Source organism: Peromyscus californicus, unplaced genomic scaffold (genome assembly GCF_007827085.1).
Source record: "Peromyscus californicus insignis strain IS unplaced genomic scaffold, ASM782708v3 Scaffold_12__1_contigs__length_115047231, whole genome shotgun sequence".
Lineage (NCBI taxonomy): Eukaryota > Metazoa > Chordata > Mammalia > Rodentia > Cricetidae > Peromyscus > Peromyscus californicus.
The window spans coordinates 56,579,510-56,599,248 of NW_026294413.1; the positions used below are offsets into that span (position 1 = coordinate 56,579,510).

At 40.0% G+C, this 19,739-nt stretch overlaps 1 protein-coding gene across 1 annotated transcript; it reads left to right on the forward strand.

The window, feature by feature from the left end:
- The first annotated feature begins 567 nt into the window (after positions 1 to 567).
- On the forward strand, positions 568 to 19,226 carry Ppp2r2a (protein phosphatase 2 regulatory subunit Balpha). The gene is made up of 8 exons (XM_052734262.1): positions 568 to 630; positions 1,907 to 2,072; positions 7,438 to 7,550; positions 8,283 to 8,460; positions 9,081 to 9,245; positions 10,092 to 10,261; positions 14,140 to 14,231; positions 17,273 to 19,226. The coding sequence occupies exons 1-8, from the start codon at positions 568 to 570 to the stop codon at positions 17,550 to 17,552; spliced, it is 1,227 nt and encodes a 408-aa protein (XP_052590222.1). The 3' UTR covers positions 17,553 to 19,226.
- Positions 19,227 to 19,739: the final 513 nt, after the last annotated feature.

Sequence of the window (19,739 nt, forward strand, 5' to 3'; positions counted from 1 at the left end):
GGCCATTTTGTCTGTTAACCATGTTCTTCACTGCTCTTCTGTAGTGTAGTGGTGTGTGGCTTCTTTTAACTTTTACAGTTTTCTCTGTGGGAAATTTTTTCCCTTGGAAAAGGTACTTAATAGTCTGTAGCTACCAGACTCCTCCTTGATTTTGTTTTGGGAGCTTGTAATAGGTCATGTGTGAACCTTGTGTGATTCTTGAGGAGTCTGTAGGATGGTATTTTGGTTCTGTTTCTGAGAATTTTGATTTCATGGGTTTGCATTTTTTATTAAATACAGTGTGTAGTTTCTCTTTATTTTATACACTGTACTTGAAGTATGTATACTTGTGACACAGGATTCTGTTAACCCTTTTAAGCCTTAGTTAGTCATAGTACTATATACAATTGTTCTTGTTTAAATAGGATATAAAAAAGGCTAGAACAGTATTCACTATAGTAATTATAGTTCCATTTATTATTTCTTGTGAGGCTGGTTGGATAAATTTAGGTGGAAGTTTGACATCATTCCTTCTAACGTGATACTTGAGTATATAGGGTCCATGGTTTACCTTATGGAATTTGGCATATGAGTGTGGCAGTGGGACAAAGACTAAAATTGGCTTTCACATCAGCATACCCCCAAAATTGGGTATGTTATTGGTGTGCTTTGCATTCTTTTTTTTTTGGGGGGGTGTTTCGAGACAGGGTTTCACTGTGTAGCTTTGCGCCTTTCCTGGAACTCACTTGGTAGCCCAGGCTGGCCTCAAACTCACAGAGATCCACCTGGCTCTGCCTCCCGAGTGCTGGGATTAAAGGCGTGCGCCACCACTGCCCAGCTTGGTATGCTCTGCATTCTTAACATTGGCAGACCCGCTCACTGATAATTGGTGTGTCCAAGAATAACTGACAGTTATAACAGTCCTGGGGACCCTGTTAGAAAAACAAACCAAAGTGTATGTTTCCAAGATAGTTGAACAGTTTTCTTCTGATGGGGATTGGGAACAGGTTACAGCTGTAAATGTTTCAATTGATAACTCAGTTTTCATTAAAATGATTAGGTCTATCTGTAAAATTACATTTTTATTTAAACTATTTTCCCAGGTTTCCAATAGTTCTTTTTGAATAAGATTTTTCAACAGTATTTTTCATGAAAGTGTTTCTGATTGTTTGATTATAGTTTGTACTTGCTGAGGTATTGGTGTTAACTGAAGCCCTTCACAAGTACTGTTCATATTAATCCCTTCAACTGAACCAGTATATTTCAGCAGACTGACACTAAGTGAACTAAGTAAGCATCAAGTGTGCAAGGTTCCTGTGATCAGAACTCAGTAGAGTAAGCTGTGTAGCAGAGGTTCAGGCAGGCATCATCAGGGTGCTGATACATACTTGATTGGTAGCAGAGTTCTCCCTAACAGTGTTCTCAGGATGGGTGGTAAGGGTCACATGGTGTTGTTGGATTTATGAGAGCACCTTTCTTAAGGGGTTTTCAACAGTAAAATACAGGAAGGAGACTTCAGAACAGACAATACCAATCATCACATTAGATAACAAAGCAGATAAAACGTGCTCCAGCCAGCTGTTTCTGAGCATTGTCTCCTTAATTTTTACATTTTGGATGGTATCCATTTTGTGGGTGTTCAGATTTCTTAACACTATAACCATGCTATTTAGTATGCAAGTTAATCAAATTAGTCTGTATTTGGTCCACTGTTTGCCTATTGAATGAATTTACTTATGAAGTATTTCTTGTTTATTCTTTGTAAAGCTTTCTTGCTCCTTGAAGGACTTTAAATACAGAAAATGGTGTAATAACACGTAAGATAGAGCTGCCTGGTGGGCTCACCGACAATTCCAAAGTCTGTTGGAGTTGATTATGGTTAGATACATATTTCAACATAGTCCAAATATTTTCTTTTCTGTTGTAGAACAAAATCCAGTCTCATAGCAGAGGAGAATACAATGTTTACAGCACCTTCCAGAGCCATGAGCCAGAATTTGACTACTTGAAAAGCTTAGAAATAGAAGAGAAGATCAACAAAATTAGGTGGTTACCCCAGAAAAATGCTGCCCAGTTTTTATTGTCTACCAATGGTAAGTATGCATCTTCTGTTTTCAGGCACCCACGTGGGCACATGTCCTGTAGAGGATACAGCCCCTTCCTTGTACAGAATGTAAAGTCTACTACTTTTGCTTCTTTTATTGTTGACTTGCAAGTCTCAGATTCTAGGGTACCAATTTCTATTTAGGCTGCTTTTATTTCTGCCTCCTTTAAGCCTTGTGGCCTTGGGCTGATCCAGAATATGGAGTTGACTGTTTCTTACGAGCAGACATAGAGACAGCAGTGTCTGTATTGCAGTACTGTTACGAATACATAGTAATGCGGTACCTTGGCATGCATGCAGAACCAGTGTTCAGAAAATGTTCATTTCTAAACTGGGCAGAGGATGGTTTCTGGGCCAGGATGATCTCTAGGAGAGTATCCTTCTTTGACTTCCATTAGCATATCACTTTCTTCTCAACAGAGCCTCATGCTGGAAGAAGATTCTTATACTAACTGTACTTGTGTGCATGGAAAGTTGTTATTGAGGCTTAGAGCTGTGTGAGATGGAGGTCAAAATTTGAAGTCCTGTATGACAAATTAGAGTTGAGTGTCTCTCCCCCCTCCCCCCCCCCCCCCCAGTCACTGGGACCTTGAGATTAAAGAGATGAGATGAGAGTGGTACTTAGAGATCTGGGTGGCATGGTCTAGAAAAATTTAGATGAAAACTTTTTTGAGGCTGATAACATGGTAGCAGAAATCTCATGTTTTCTCATCTAACTATTAATAGAAGCAAATCTTAGCACTTACACCTTTCTGTTTGCAGAGTGTAGACTCATGACTTCTTAGGGTAACAAACACAATTGAAGATAACTAGAGCCCTCCTCATCCACTCTGTACCCTGTAGTCTGTTGCATTGAATTTTGGGGTCCATATGCAGTCCATAAAATATTGACACTCCTAATTCCACGAATTTGCCACCTCAGGGCCCTATTTTTCTCCCAATTACTTTTTTTTTTTTTTTTTACTCCCCGTCTTCCTCTTTTTTCATACAAATAGTACTTTGTAAATATGAGGCAAGGGAGATAATGAGACAGTCTTACATTTTAGCCCAGGCTAGCCTTAGATTACCCAGGCAGGCTGGGATTACAAGCTTGGGCCACAAGACCTCATGGCAATTCATATTTTCACTTTTTCTAAAGGGGGAGTACAGGCCTTTCAAGAGTTCAAGTAGAGACAGTAGTGTAATGCGGGCCGATAGGTGCTCAAGTCTCCCTTCTCTTCCTCATTGCAAATCATTAGTTATCACTCACTTATGTATGTCCAGATGCAGCTTCTGTAGACTGCCTTGTCTTGCTCTTCTAGCAAAAGTGTCACCAAATAAGCATTGCCTTTGTTTGGCTTTGAGATGGGGTTTATAGGTATAAGTCACTGCCCAACTGTGATGAGCCTTAATTTAGGCACTGAGCACTTGGGGGCTGTTTGTGAGGTGAGGCTACTAGAAATTCCCATGACTAGGCCACGGGTCTATAAGTCTGTAGTCTTTATCTGTAGACAGTAGATAATACCTCTCAACACTGGGTGCCTACATTTGAAAATACTGACTACTTTTACATATTATTTAAGGGCCTTGTCTTAGTCACTGTTCTGGGGTTTGTTTACTGTTTCAGAGGGTTAGTCTGTTATCATGGTGGGAACCATGAAGGCAGGTATGGTATGGTGCCAGAAAAGTATTTGAGAACTACATCCCGATCTGCAAGCTGGGAGTTGGAGTGAGGGTGGAGGAGAAACTGAAAATGAGCAAAGCCCACCCCTCAAAAAAAGAACCTCAAAGCCCACCCCCCAGTGACACACCTCTTCCAATGAGGCCACACCTCCTAATCCTTTCAAATACTACCATTCCCTGGTGACTAAGCATTCAAATAAATGAGCCTATGGGGGCCATGATTATTCAAACCACTATAGGCCTGATAGAACAGATTGCAATTTTTTTGTTATTGCTGATTTCTAAATAAGACAGAACTAAGTGATACCTCAGGGAGTTATGTGTATGTATTTGAAAATAGGGTTCAATATGACAGTATTAAAAAAAGGTCAGCATTTTATGGGCTGGAGAGATGGCTCTGTGGTTAAGAGCACTGACTGCTCTTCCAGAGGACCTGGGTTCAACTCCCAGCACCCACATGGCAGCTTACAACTATCTGTAACTTCTGTTCCAGGGGATCTGGTACCGTCACACAGACATGCAGAAAAAAATTACACATAAAATAAAAATAAAGTTTAAAAAAAAAAGGTCAGCATTTTATAAACTGTTGTGTCTGAGTGTGAGGGGGGATAGAGGAGGTATAGGAAGAGTAGGACTTGAGCTACCCCAACACTTTGAGGGAGAGAAAACATTTGGGAAATGTCAGCATCTATAGTATGGTCCTTGTTAACTGTGAGATACAGCATCATAGCCCTCCCCCAACATTGGTCTTTATACCAATAAAAAGATAGATATTACTTGAGATAACTGCATCAAGTCTATGTTCTTTGAGTGTTCTTTAAAAACAAAACAAAATCCTTGGGTCGGAAAGATGGTTTACTGGTTAAGAGCCCTCAAGTTTGGTTTCTAGCACTCATAGCATATCTAACTCCAGTTCCAGGGGATCCAACACCCTCTTCTGGAGACTGTGGGTACCAGGAATATACATGGTTCACACAATATGCATGTAGACAAAATCCATACACATAAAATTAAGTGCAAATTTAAAAACAAAACTTCATTTGCCTCTCCCTGAGTCCTGGTAATTCTTCTACACCCAAGACACCTGATTACCATGTTGAACATGAGCCCCTAGTAAATAGGTTGTTCTCACAGCTTTTGGCAAGAAGTTTTAAAACACACATAAAGCTGCATTTCCACAAAACAAACTTTGCCACATGGTTTTCCTTACCCTCTCCTTGTAGCAGGAGAATTACAGAGACCTTTGGATTGGTGGAACACTTGAGTTACTTGTTGGCAGTTTAGGGAAATAGCAGAGTAGACATTTCAGAAAGAAGAGAGCTTGAGAAATGAATGGTCATTTCCAGCGAGGTATAAAATCACACTCCATTGTGTGGTTCTGTGGAGTTGGTCATTCTCACATAATACCTGCTATGGGGCAGAAATGCTAGGTAAAATGAATTTTCATGTGATGATTTATTTCCTGTCTGACTGCTCCCCAAAGCACTACACTGAGATCATGTAGCTGTCCTAGTACCTCAATATTATTTTTGTTTTAATTCTTGAGCCACAAGCTTCACAGTTAAGAAAATATGCCTAAAAAGAATATCCAAGTTTTTCAGGATGGTTTGTTTGCTTTAGAGGGCTTTTTGTTGTTTTGTTTTCTCTTGTAAATGTGAAAAAAAAAAAAAACATTAACTAATTCATCCCATCTGAAAGTTTGGTAAGTATGTTGTGGTTTCCTATCTGGACTTTTTACATGGTTGATGAATTTCAGTAGGCTGAAGACAGCTGAGGTGGTGGGGCACCTGTCATCCTCATCAACCATTGAAGGAGATTTCTAAGCAGGCATATGGCTCGTATCTGAGCATGTATTTCTTAATCATCTTTTTATAAACTAAATAGTGCACAGGAAGCACATAACTCAGCTACAAGAGAATTACAAACAAGATCTACACTAGAGCTTAGAAGTAGATGGTAAGTCACCAAAGCTAGCAGTTTTTACGTTTCCATTTCATCTTGTATCAAGTGTTGTAAGCAGGCAGTGGAAATGGCCACACTGTCACTGATGTCTCCCTGTAGCAGGTGTTTTGTTCCACTTGTAAAATGGCTTCCAAGCTATTTAAAACTAGGATATTCAATTTTGCGTGTGTAAGAACATTAGAGATGTCTTGCTTTTGGAAAAAAATACCATTTTAGAACTATAACTAGATATAATCATACAGGAATCCATAGTAAATAATTACAAATAACACATGGGTAGATTTTATTTTCAAAGAATCATGTGAGCACGTGTGCAACTGTGCAGTGGAGAAGCCTGGCAGCATCAGCCACCAACCATAAGTTATGCTGACAGAGTCTGTACCCTTGTATAGTAAGCTTAGAGATCACTTCACCGTTGTGTTCTTCCAAACTCCAAAGAGGAACATTCAGAAACCACTGCTCACAGCTGTCTAGATAAAGACAAATGATCAAAGTCTGAGAGGCAGATTTAAAGACTGAGGAGGCTTGATGGCTAAATGCTGTGGTAGTTGGATCCTGGGACAGAAAAAGGGTGTTAGTAGGAAACTTACTCAAATCTCAGGGATACCTTAGTTTTACTAGTATTATACATGGTTTTGACAAGTATGTCCTTGTTGCTTAAGATGTTGACGTTAGAGAGACTGGGTAAAATGTATATGAGAGTATACCTATCTTTGACTCTTTCTGTAAGTCTAAACTTATTCCAAGGTGTTTTATATAATATATATTATAATTTTAAGTGGGCTATTGTATAATCCCTTATAGGGATTTTTGTCTTGAAGGGCTTAAGGATTTACACACACACAAACACACGGCAGAGTTTCTCTGTGTAGCAGCTCTGGCTGTCTTGGAACTTTGATTTGTAGACCAGACTGGCCTTGAACTCACAAAGATAGGCCTTCCTCTGCCTCCTAAATGCTAGGATTACAGGCATGTGCCACCATCGCCCAGTGAGGATTTACTTTTAAACACTGTTTTTCAGGTCCCTGTTTTGTATTTAGGGAGTCACTGATCCAAGAGGAGAAAGGGCAAATTCAAAGAAATCATCCTATGCTATCAAGGATTCTGGTCTTCCATGAGATATATTGGGATGGGATCCAAGGAGCTGGGCCTTGCCAGTTGAACTCAGTAATAGGAAGTGCTGAGTCCATTGAGTATTTTCTACCTTTAACATTGAATGCTGGGCAAGTTTGCGCACACATGCTTGTGCACGTAGACATGTGTTTATACATATACATTTACTTTTGAAAGTTGGAAACCTTAATTAGACTTGATGATGAAAAGGCACATGAATTCTTTTTGTTGTTGTTAAGCGTAGCTTGGGGGGGGGGGGGCACTCTTAATCCCAGCACCTGAGCTGCTTAAGAGTTCTAGGGAAGCCTGGTTTACAGAGTGAAACCCTGTCTACAAACAAAACAAAAAGCCTGCTAGGATTGCCTGTGCCTTTAATCCCAGCATTTGGAAGACAAAAAATAGGAAGATCTTTGTGAGTTTGAAGCTGGCCTGGTCTGTATAGCAAGTTCTAGGATAGTCAAGGCTACCCACTGAAACCTTGACGAAAGAAAGGGTGGGGGGAGTAAAAATTCCTTTCTGTGAATTATTATATGGCATACTTAAAAGATTTTAAAATAGCTTTTCTATCAATTGTTTTTTCCTGCCATTTTTTAAGACTTTCTTCATTTTTTCCCCAGATAAAACAATAAAATTATGGAAAATCAGTGAAAGAGACAAAAGACCAGAAGGTTATAACTTGAAAGAGGAAGATGGAAGGTATAGAGATCCTACTACAGTCACTACATTACGGGTAAGCACTTAATAAAAATGACTCAGTTCTTGCACAGCAGGGCAAAGGAAGGTGGATCTCTGAATTTGAGGCCAGCCTGGTCTTCATAGTATGTGTTCCAGGACAGTCAGGGCTAGAAAGAAACCCCGACTTCAAAGAAAGAAAACTGCCTCGGATTGGATTTTTGTCAGTATTTGTGTAGCCTGGCTACCAAGCAGATGCCATTAGGGCTCTGTTCCCAGCCCCACGGGTGGACAGTTCTTTATGGGACACTGTCTCTTTCTCATTGAAACAGAAAACAGCTCTGGAGAAGTCTCAACTGCTGCCGGGGACAGAGCTGGACGGCACATAGACTGTTTCATACTATTCTATCTCTGGTTTTGGCTTTCAGAGTTGGAATCTTAGTTGCTACAATGTAAGCTTCTTTGGAGCTCAGAAAGTAGAAATGGACAGAATCTTACAGTTTATGCTAAAGATGCTAAGAATAAGAAACTGGGTTTCTTTTTAGCCTTGTTAATTCAAACCATAAACATGTACTAATTTTATACCATAACTATGATTTGTAAACTAGTATTGTTTCTTCCTGAAGAAGAAGGTAGTTGTTCAGATTATTTTTTTCTCCCATTTTGGTGCTTAAACAGAACCAACATCAGTGGCTTTAATAAAAAACCTCATTCTTAATTCTCCTACGTTTTATATTCTCAAAAGTGGAATAATGGTCTTGTGAATCTGCATTTTCATTTTTGTTGACAGGTGCCAGTGTTTAGGCCCATGGATCTAATGGTGGAGGCCAGTCCACGGAGAATATTTGCCAATGCTCATACCTACCACATCAACTCAATTTCTATCAATAGTGATTACGAAACCTACTTATCAGCGGATGATTTGCGGATTAATCTCTGGCATCTGGAAATTACAGACAGGAGTTTTAGTATCCATTTGATTTGTTTAATTTGGTGTTTGGTAAAGAAATATTGTGTCCATATTAGATTTATCTTCTCTTTCCATGTATCTGAGTCCTTTGCTTTGTAATGTCTTTCTATTTTTGTGGCATCTTCTCACTAAGTAATTAAAACTGAGAAAAAGTTAGCATAATGAGAAAATAAAAATAAGTATCATATGAGCTAATCCCAAAATAGAATCTATGGAGTTCTAGGGAATTTCTTTTGTGCCTAAGAAAATTGAAATCAAGTGTTTTGCTGTATTTTTAATATATCTAAGATTTTAATTACAAAAATATTCTCATTAACGTTGGAACATGAAACTGGTTTAAAGATTTATTACTGCCTGTGTGTTATAGTGCTGTCTTAACAATCCTAGCATTGAGTGGGCTGAGACTGGATGAACAAGAGTTCCAGGCCAGCATAAGCTATATATATATATATATATATATATGAGCTATATATATATATATATATATATATGGTAAGAAAAAACAAACACATTTTAACATTTCTGGGGTTTGCTCATAAAAAGGGTTAGAGTGTCATTAAGAAGAAATAGTTATTTGCCCTTTTCTGAGTGGAGATTCCTTAATGAAATGCTGTCTAGATATTGTGGATATCAAGCCTGCCAATATGGAAGAGCTCACAGAGGTGATTACAGCAGCAGAATTCCATCCCAACAGCTGTAACACATTCGTGTACAGCAGCAGTAAAGGAACTATTCGGTTATGTGACATGAGGGCATCTGCGCTCTGTGACAGGCATTCTAAATGTAAGTCTGTTTCTGCCCTGTCTTTAAAGTGGTCTACTCAGACTCAACCTGGCCTGTGTGCCTGTGGGTAACTGCCCAACACCATCTGAGTCTTTGCTTATTCCACAGGAAGCACTTGGGGTGGGAGTGTCTGGTGGGGATGGAGGTGTGGTTGAGTCTTCTCTTCCTTTCTTATCCTTCCTTCCTTAACCTTTTGAACTTACTAAAAGCCCCTATCCCCTCATGAAAGATTCTCTTATCCTTATAAAATATTGGGGAAACACTGGCATTAAAATGGGTGAGGCTGGAGAGAAGGCTCATCAGTTTAAGAGCATGGCAGCTCAAAACTGTGAATGTGTGGCTCTAGTTCCAGGGAATCTGACACCTTTTTCTGGTCTCCTTAGACACTGCACACACATAGTACACTTTACATACGTGAGCATATATATATATACACCATACATCTAAAATAAAAGGATGAAGTTGTAAAATTATTTTCTTGCCTTTGGTTACATTAAAAAATTCAGATACATGCCAGTTAACAAAATCCTTATATGGGGGGCGGGGCAGCTGCAGATTTGGATGGGTAGGACGGGGGAATTTCCAGAGTACCAATAATAGAGGCAGATAGAGTGGCAGATTGTGCACTAATGTGAAAAGTCCCGTGTGAATCCTGTGCAAATCAGATCCTACATTAACAGGACTCTGCACTTCGTAGTCATCATTTTTCTGAAAAGATTTTGTGAGGAAACATGTTTCCAAGGCTGGCAAAATGTTTTGTATTTTCTGGATCAGTCTGCGATTTTTTTCCCCCCTCACTTAAATGGTTATTTTAGAAAATATTAAACTTTTCTCCTTTGTTTTCAGTGTTTGAAGAGCCGGAAGATCCCAGCAACAGGTCATTTTTTTCTGAAATCATCTCCTCTATTTCTGATGTAAAATTCAGCCATAGTGGCCGCTATATGATGACTAGAGACTATTTGTCAGTCAAAATTTGGGACTTGAATATGGAAAACAGGCCTGTGGAGACATACCAGGTATTTGCAGTGTGTTTCTTTTGAAGGGTGTATACTTGTGGACAGTATAGAGGTGCTTCCTCCAGGGTGTTGGGAATGATCCATTTCTCTCAGAGAGCCATGAATGTATTACTGTTGCCTGTGTAAAGTGTATGTTGTGTGTTCAGGATTGCAGGTAAACTTAATTTTGTTAACTCACGTGGTTTAATGTTGGCTACTTGGTATGCTGCTTTGTACATGGATGTGAGAAGTGTGGGCAGCACTCTCAGCAGATAGACAGCGTGGAATATAGTGAACCAGGGCTTAAATTTGACCCGCCAATTGTATGACTCATCTACCCTTTGGCTAATCGTTTCTAGTTTAAAATGGCCTGAATTCTCAGCTGATGGCTTTAGGAGTTACCTCTTCAGTGCAGAATGTAAGTTCAGTATTCTCTCCATGTCATATAGCTACTATCCTTGACCCAAGTGAGACTGAGGTTGGCAGTGCAGCACAAGCCAGCTCAGCAGAGCCTGTGGACCAGGGTGTGGAAAGCAGTGCTGTGGAGCAGACTTAGGAAATGCATGGCACTTAAAAAATTAGGACAAACATACAGCCCTCAAGAATCTAACTTTTCAGCTGGGTGGTGGCAGTGCACACCTTTAATCCCAGCACTCAGGAGGCACAGTGGATCTCTGTGAATTCTAACTTTTCAAATTTCAAAATAAATGTTATATTGAAACAAAATCAAAGAGTGAAATAGTGTTTTGTTTTCAAAGTATTGACAATATCCAGGAGAGCTACATCTTCTAGCTGTCTTCCCTATGCATGACACTGAGACCCTAGCTTCATAGTCTGCTCTTGTTTGGGGAGAGGTCCTGCACCATTGTGAATGCTGGATTTGGTGCCTACCTTACATGTTACTTGACTTACATGTTACTTGACTTGCTGTTCTGCCTGTAGAATTGGATTATCTATTGAGGAAGACGCCACATTATGGCAGAGCGTCTTGCTGGCCCCTGTGAGACTGGGAGGCTATTTCTGATGTCTGCTTTTCTTTCCACCAATCCTGTCCTAATTCTGTGTCAGTTGCAATTTCTGAGTGTTAGAAATTTTTACTTAATGTCATAGACATGGCTGGAATCTATCGGTACTTACATCAAGTAAAGTGAACATTTACAATGAGCTTGCTTACACGCACATAAATCCCAGAACTCTGGAATGTGAGGCAGGGGGATTGTTATAGAGTCCCCAAGTTTGAGACCAACCTGGGCAGCATAAGTAAATAGACAAGTAGAAGGTGCCTACTGGTGGCTGTCACTTTTTAAGGTTCTCATTCAGCAAAAAGGAAATGGCTGACGACTGACACTTCTTTTTTCTCCGATCTCAGCAAACACTGGGTGTAGCTAGAGTTTTTCTCTCTGGGTCCTGCCAAGCCCCGGCAGTCCTATAGCCCACTTAAAAAATAAACATACAGACGTTTATATTATTTATAAACTGTATGGCCACAGCAGGCTTCTTGTTATCTAGTTCTTATATCTTAAATTAACCCATATCTATTAGTCTATAAGTTGCCATGTGGCTCGTGGCTTACCGGTACCTTACATCTCACTTTTCATGGAGGTGGCTGGCAGCCTCTCCCTGCCTCAGCCTTCCACTTCCCAGCCTCTTCTCTCTGTTTGTCCCGCCTATCCTATACTTCCTGCTGGCTACTGGCCAGTCAGCGTTTTATTTATTCACAACATACAGAAAAATATCCCACAGCAACTGGGAAATGCCTATAAGCACTGTCTGTGTAGAAATGTCCCATGCTTCTTTTAAAGAATAGATTTACTTATTTTCTAGTTTATCCAACTTAATTTCCAAAATTACCCTTTTTTTGAAATATTAGTAAATGTAGAATTACACCTCAAAAAGAGATACATCTTTGTTGGCTTTTTATATTGAATAAATAATAGGAAGCGACACTCAAATATTTTACTATACTTTGTATGTGAGTGTGGTGTGTGCATGCGTAGCACACGTGTGGGAGAATAACTTTCAGGATTCAGTTCTCTCTAATGTGCTTATCTTGGGAATCAATCTCAGGCTTGGTGGCAAGTATATTTACCCACCAAGCCATTTCATAGCCCATTATTGAATTTTCAAATGATGTGGGTAAATGAGAGTGAGGCGATGGGGACAAACAGCTGAGAGAAATCAGTTTGTCACTAAGCCAAAGCCTTGCCATGCTGTATATTTAGTTTAAAATAATAGACCAAAGTTAAATTTGTGCTCAGAAAATGGTACTTAAAGGAAAGGAAGCAACATTCTTTTTTTGTTTGTTTTTTTGAGACAGGGTTTCTCTCTGTAGTTTTGGAGCCTGTCCTGGAACTTGGCTCTTATACCAGGCTGGCTTTGAACTCACAAGAGATCCACCTGCTTCTGCTTCCTGAGTGCTGAGATTAAAGGCATGTGCCACCACCACCCGGCTGCAACATTCTTATCAGCAGTAATGATGGAGTGCGAAGTGAAAATTAAATTCTGTTGCAACATTCTTTTGTTAGTCTGTTATCTGCCATCTTCAAATACCTTCTGGCTTATATGTCTCAGTTCCTGTTTTGTTTATGTAAAGAGACACCATGACAAAGGCAATTTATAAAAGAAAACATGTAAGATGGGTGGTGGTGGTACAGGTCTTTAACTTGGGAGGCAGAGGCAGATGGATCTCTGAGTTTGAGGGCAGTCAGTACTACACAGAGAAACCCTGTCTCTGGGAGGAAAGGTGGGGAGCATTTAAGGGGAGACTTTCTTAAGAGTTTCATCATGGTGGGGGATGTGGGCAGCAAGCAGGCAGGCATAGTGGTGGAAGAGTAGCTGAGAGCTTATATCTGATTCACAGGCAGGAGGCAGAGGTAGACTGGGCCTGGCTTGGGCTTTTTAAACCTCAAAGCCCACCCTCAGTGATCACCTCTTCCAAAATGCAACACTACCCAATCTTTCCTAAATAGATTACCAACTGTGGAACAAACATTCAGCTATATGAACCTATGGAGGGGTGTGCATTCTTATTTGAATAATCAGATGTTTTAGTTAGGCTTGTCAGGGTACATCGAAATGCCCAGAAAGGTGGTTTTCCTCAGTTGTGCCTAAAGGACTAAGAGAAGTAAGATTAGAGGGTGTGTGATTCTGGATACACACTCTTTTTTGCCGAATGCTGTTTATTGAAGGAGGGAAGAGGTCTTAAATACAGGCTTACAGCACAATGGGAGAACCCCAGAGAGCAGAAGTTCGCTACCGATGTTTTACAATCTTGCATCTAAGCTGTTAACGCCCATTATGCAGGATACACAGACAAGGAACTTCCCTTAAGCATTCAGGAGGGTGGAACCCGGCAGGGAATTAGCATAGGGAGGATATCAAGGTCAAGGTCAGCAAGCAAGGCAACAGTTACCCAAAACGGGGGCCAGGGACCTATAGGTCCCCCTTTTACTAAAAGATGAGCTTCTGACTTAGGTTGCGTGGGAAGTCAGCAGGTCACCTTACCCGTCATGGAGACGCCTGCCCAGGCCACACAGGCGCTCTGTCTTAGGTTGGTGAGCACCCCCCAGGCATTACCCGTCTTTGAATACTCATTATCATACAGGCTCAATTGTGTGGATACACACTCTTTAAATGGATTTTTGGTTATTTTTCTGGTTTTTTTTTGTTTGTTTGTTTTTTTGTGTTGTTGTTTTTTTTCGAGACAGGGTTTCTCTGTGTAGCTTTGCGCCTTTCCTGGAACTCACTTGGTAGCCCAGGCTGGCCTTGAACTCACAGAGATCCGCCTGCCTCTGCCTCCCGAGTGCTGGGATTAAAGGCGTGGCCACCACCGCCCGGCTATTTTTCTGTTTTGAGAGGAAAATAAACTGAAATAAACTGAGTATGTGTTTTCTCCTCAGGTACATGAATACCTCAGAAGTAAACTTTGTTCGCTGTATGAAAATGACTGCATATTTGACAAATTTGAATGTTGTTGGAATGGATCTGACAGGTAAGGAAAGAAACTTGCTATTTCATCCCTCTTGTCACACTAGGTAAAAATATGACTGTGATTTTTTTTTTTTTTTTTTTTTTTTTTTGACAGAAGTTAGGCGTCATTCATTTTTCTTCCAGGTACTTGTGAAATAAACCTAGTAATCACAGAGCTATAGTGACAAAACCAAAGCATTGACTTTTGAAATAAAAGTAAAGCATAAGAGATCTATAACAAGAAGTTATAGGTCTTTAAATTACCATTTTAAAATCTTGCCCCCTCTTTTTATGAGTCCCATTAATGACATTGCTAGCCAAGTACAGTATGTGTTTGCAGTTCCACCTACTTGGGCAGCTGAAGCAGGAGTGTTTGAGCTCAGGAGTGTGATGACAACCTGAGTAGCACAAACCATGTTTCCAGAAACATTGAAAACACCAATCACAACTCTGATGTGCCAGCAGTTAGTTAAAGTGGTGGGTTTGTATGACTGTCTCTCTGCTGTTTGGAGAACTGTTTCTGTAGCAGGGACTGATGCAGTGCTGTACTTCAGTGCCTGTTAGCACTGCACTCATGGAGGCTGCAGCTAAGAGCACTGGCTGCTCTTCCAGAGCAATGGGTTCAGTTCCCAGCATCCAAGTGGCAGCTCACAGCTGTCTGTAACTCACATTCCAGGGCATCTTCACATGCACATCAAATAAAATAAACCAATCACTTTGCAGAAGCAGTCATTTGTATGTTATTGTAAGCACTTACTGCTTACTGTATTCTGATTAAAACAGAGCATAGTTTTGAAGTTACTTCAGGCTATATCTAAAGCAGTTACAGGTACTTTATTCGGTAGTAATTGAATTTTAAAAGCTTGATATGATTCAGATTTCTTGGTGTTAGCCATTACAGAGAGCCCTGGAACTTGAGATGCTTGTCTTTTATCTGGCTTTTAAGTTATAGTTACCTGAGTTTCACATGAGGCCCAATAATGGGCTGATTACCTACTCAGATACCTGCTGTAGGGTAAGCGCCTGTGGTGTCATTACTAAATGTGAGGCAGGGAGGACAGATGTGAAGAGAACATACTGGTGTGTAGGTGGGCATCTGTACAGCCAGTTTCCCAATGGCTGGGAGCTGTGTGGTTAGCAGTTCTCAGTTCCTTTCCATCATCAAGGAAGTGATTTTCAAATTCAGAATACTTTCTGAGGACAGGCACGGTGAGGGACACAGCAAAAAGGCTTCCAAGCCCAACAACCTGAGTTGGATTCCTCAAACCCACAGTAGAAGGAAGAACCAACCCCTGAAGGTTGTCTTCTGACCTCCACTTGTCTCTCTCACACACACAAAATCACGAGAAATATTTCTGGAATAATTCCTTTTACATTATATGTTAAAAAATTATTTTTCAAACTCTTTCTTCTGATTGTTTATCTTAATTTTATGTGTATAAATGTTTGCCTGCATGTATGTGTAGCATGTTTGTGCCTGGTGCCTGTAGAGGCCAAAAAAGACAAGTGGATCTTCTGGAACTGGAGTAACAGATGGTCATGAGCCACCGTGGGTTGCTGGGAACAGAAACCTGGGCCTTTGTAAAAACAGAAAATGTTGTTAACCACTAAACCCTCTCAGCCCCCACACCACTTCCTAAAGGACAGAGACCCACCCCATCTGCCACAGCTCCAGCTTCAAAGCCGGCTTTGGTCAGTGCTGTCCAGAATTCAGTGAGCCACCAGGTGGTCTCAGTCCCTTCATGGCAGGGAAAACCCTGCTCTTGTCCTAAAGTGACATGGTGTCATAATTTGTTTATTCTAAAAGAGTTCTTCAGTCCTTTCTTGTCTTTCATAACCTGAGAATTTTCTGTTACAAAATAAGTTATTGTATAGATGGTTTCTCAGTGTGAGCATTGCATTTCCTCATTGAATATAGGTTCTGTACAAACTTTACAAACCTGGATCCGGGGCACCACCAGATTAATTTATGGAATCGTTTTTAAAGAAACAGTTTTGTTGTCAGATATGCACCATCCTGAGTTGGATTGATATTGTCAGTTGTTCTTTGAGGGACTGACATTCTGAATAGCTCAGAATCCTTTGTGACACCCCATGTATTAGCTGACCAGTCCCTAGTTTGCCTTGTGCACAGACATTATAGAGACTCTGTGACTCAAGAAGAAAGGTGGGTAAACTCAAAGGTTTCAGATGTCAAAATCTGCTTTCGAAGATATTTGTGAAAGTTGAACAAGTGGCTAGTTAAGGTGTGTTTGGAAAATAGGTCTCATGGCACACAACCTGAAACCACAGCATTTAGGACAAAAGGTCATCCTGTACTACATAGTGAGTTTTGAGAGCATCATGGGCTGCATGAGAATAAAAAAAAAATAAATAAATTGTTTTGTGTTACAGGTACAATAATTTTTTTGTTAATGAAGATATTAAGATATTATGTTATTTCCTTGAGTAGGTTTATTGTAAGCTAATATCATAATTGTCATATTGTAAGATAATGTCATAAAACATTATCTGAACTAGGGATGGTAAATACATGCCTATAATCCCTGTACTAGGAATATTGATTGAGGGTTATGATTCTGAGGCCAATCTGGACTGTATAATGAGACCTCATCTCAAAAAAAAAAAAAAAGGATTATCTGGGCAAGTAAAATAGGTCATAATTTACATCATGAAACATAGCAACAACCTTTTTTTCCTTCCTCCCCATTTTAGAGGAGGTTAGAATGAATAGGTTGCTACTTCTAGAAGCTCCCTAGTTTGGTTGGTTATATGGCCTACAGTTGCAAAAATTACTCAATGAAGGTAATTTATACCAAGAAGAGAAATGTACTTGGGTGCTACCAGCTTTGTTCAGTTTTGTAAATTTGTTTTTTTTTTTTTTTTTTGCTGGGGGAGGGGGATTCGAGTGTTTTTGGTTTGGTATCAATAGCCTCTATATGTCTTAATTCAAATAAGCTTAAAAAAGTTGCTTCCTGCCGAGTGCTAGGCCAGGTTGGTCACTGAATTGCTACAGTAAACAGTCTCTCGTTAACAATTTGATTGGGTGTTCTACCTTTACAGTGTTGTCATGACTGGATCCTACAATAATTTCTTCAGAATGTTCGACAGGAACACAAAGCGGGATATAACTCTAGAAGCATCACGGGAAAACAATAAGCCTCGCACGGTTTTGAAGCCACGCAAAGTCTGTGCAAGTGGCAAGCGAAAGAAAGATGAAATAAGTGTTGACAGCCTAGACTTCAACAAGAAAATCCTTCATACGGCCTGGCACCCCAAGGAGAACATCATTGCTGTAGCGACTACAAACAATCTGTACATATTTCAAGACAAAGTGAATTAGGCTGGCAGTCCTAGCCAGGAGCCACTTCCTGCTTAGTGAGATAGTTGAATCTAGCATTCATACCTATAAGAGAGCGGTCCATTGTGGCGCCCCTTTCCAGTGTTGACAGTGTGCCATTCGACAACACATTTGATAGCCACATGGAGAAAGCTGTGTGGATGCATCCCGGGCTGTTCTCCATGTCTGCTAGCCATTAGGGAAGGGCAGGGCACTTTTAATTTAATGACTTCTTGCACCATCTTGCCTGATGGACTGGACTGGACTGTGTCAGCATTGATGTACTCCACTTTTTATGCCTTCCATTGTGATGACGTCAAACACAGTGAACGCCTTCAGTCATGCTATGGGATTTGTGTATCCTCATTACTGTATCATTTGTGGGGTACACCCCTCCTCTCTTTTTTAAATTAAATACAGCTCATTCTTACTGTGGCTTGTAGCATTCCTCCTCTCTGACCTCCTGGACTCTTCCCCTCCATCTCTTACCCTTGCCCTTTCCACCTGGTCTCGGTGGTGGCATATTAAAACGGAAGAACGAAAGCACACAAAATGAGTCAGTTTGGGGTCAGTGGTAATGGGGGTATATGTTGCGAACAAATGTTTTAATAACAGTTGGCTGTAATCACTCCTTGCCATGTCTGGCACTGAAAATAAGGAAAAAAAACCTACTACTGAATAAAAGTGACAAAGAATGGAGAATCTGGTTTTCTTTTTCTTTTTCATCTACCTCTTTAAACCAATATTTTGTGTCATATTCTTGGGTGCAATGAAATGAAATGGGTTTCTATTGTCTCCTTGGTATTTTTATGAACTATTTTTAACAAGTATTCTTTTCCATGGAGCCTCAGAGAGGCGTGGTTCTGTGCGCCCATGTGTTAAACATATGTTATTGTTAAGGGGTTCACGGTCTAAGATGCTAGAGGGCTCTGTGTTTTGTGTCTGTACTTAATTCATCTGTTAATGAATTTGCTGTAAATGAGAACCACAGTTGTAGAGCTTCACTCTGGACTCTTCTTCCAGTGCTTAATTTCATTTTTGCCTTAGGAAATACCAAGTAGACGAGCTGACTTCTTGTTGTTCGAGCACAGCAGTGGAATTCCATCTGGAAGTAACTTGGTAGATGAAACCCCAGCTGCACTAAAGAGCTGTTTTGTTCTGATTATTCTGGAATGAGGATGAATTTGTACTTTGCCATAGATACATCTTTTCTTTTGGTTTTCCAAAGGTACATTCGGGACAAGCTTTTAAAGGTACAGTGCTGCACGGACTGCAACAGCTGCATAAGCACCAGATGTGTGTTGACCCACATTGTCCCAGTGCTGAGGCCCTAGCCAAAGATGGAGAGTGCCCCAGTTAGCGTGGGACTGACCTTAGTCAGTCCTGCAGGAAGCTTTATGGAGAGAGAATGGACTTTATTTTTAAAAGATGAATGAGCAGGCATTTATATGAGAATGGTAGTATATTTTGGTTGAACAGGAATATAACAATGTTGAATTTAGAGGACTCTGTGTGCTTATATATTTCCACTGCCTATTGTTCTTCAGCAATGAAAAATGATTAAACAACACCACCACAATTCCCTCTACACTTACACAAATATGTCTTGTACGTTAACATTTTTAGCACACAGGGGAAATTTTATGTAATAAAGTTACTGTATCTTTTGGACTTAAATTTGAATTTGTATTTAAACAATGATGGTATGTCTGATTCTTAATGGCACTTTTACTAATTTATTTGGGGATCTTGGGTGCATTCCTAGTCTGTTATTTATTCCTTTGGCTTGCATAGTTGTCCATCCAGAAGGATCAGCTATTTTTGATTGGGTAACTTTCCAGATCTTTTGGGATGGTGGTTTCTCTACAGTTTGGCTTTGAAACCACCAAGCAGATCTTAGAACCTATCTTTTTTTTTTTTAATTCAAATGGTAGTTTTAATGATTGACATTCATAACTATAAGGGTTAGTTTTATATAGTCAAAGGAAACCTACCTGCCAAGCTTAAGATGCCTCTATCAGGATTGCTGTCATAAGCTATTGTAACATCTTAAGTGGTTTTTACATTTCTTTGGTGTAGCAAACTATAAGCCCAGCCACTCATTTTATATCTTCAACTTTTATTAATAAAAATTATAGAATAAACTTAGTCTTGTCAACTTGATTGTATTTTCCTAATCTCTTAAAATCA

What these genes read in the sequence shown, in the direction of transcription:
- Ppp2r2a (XM_052734262.1), top strand. Translation starts at nt 568, where the DNA reads ATGAGTGTGGCAGTGGGACAAAGACTAAAATTGGCTTTCACATCAGCA. An exon ending in CAGCATACCCCCAAAATTGG is followed by an intron (nt 631 to 1,906) that starts GTATGTTATTGG and finishes TTTCTGTTGTAG; the next exon opens with AACAAAATCCAGTCTCATAG. An exon ending in CTGTGACAGGCATTCTAAAT is followed by an intron (nt 9,246 to 10,091) that starts GTAAGTCTGTTT and finishes CTTTGTTTTCAG; the next exon opens with TGTTTGAAGAGCCGGAAGAT.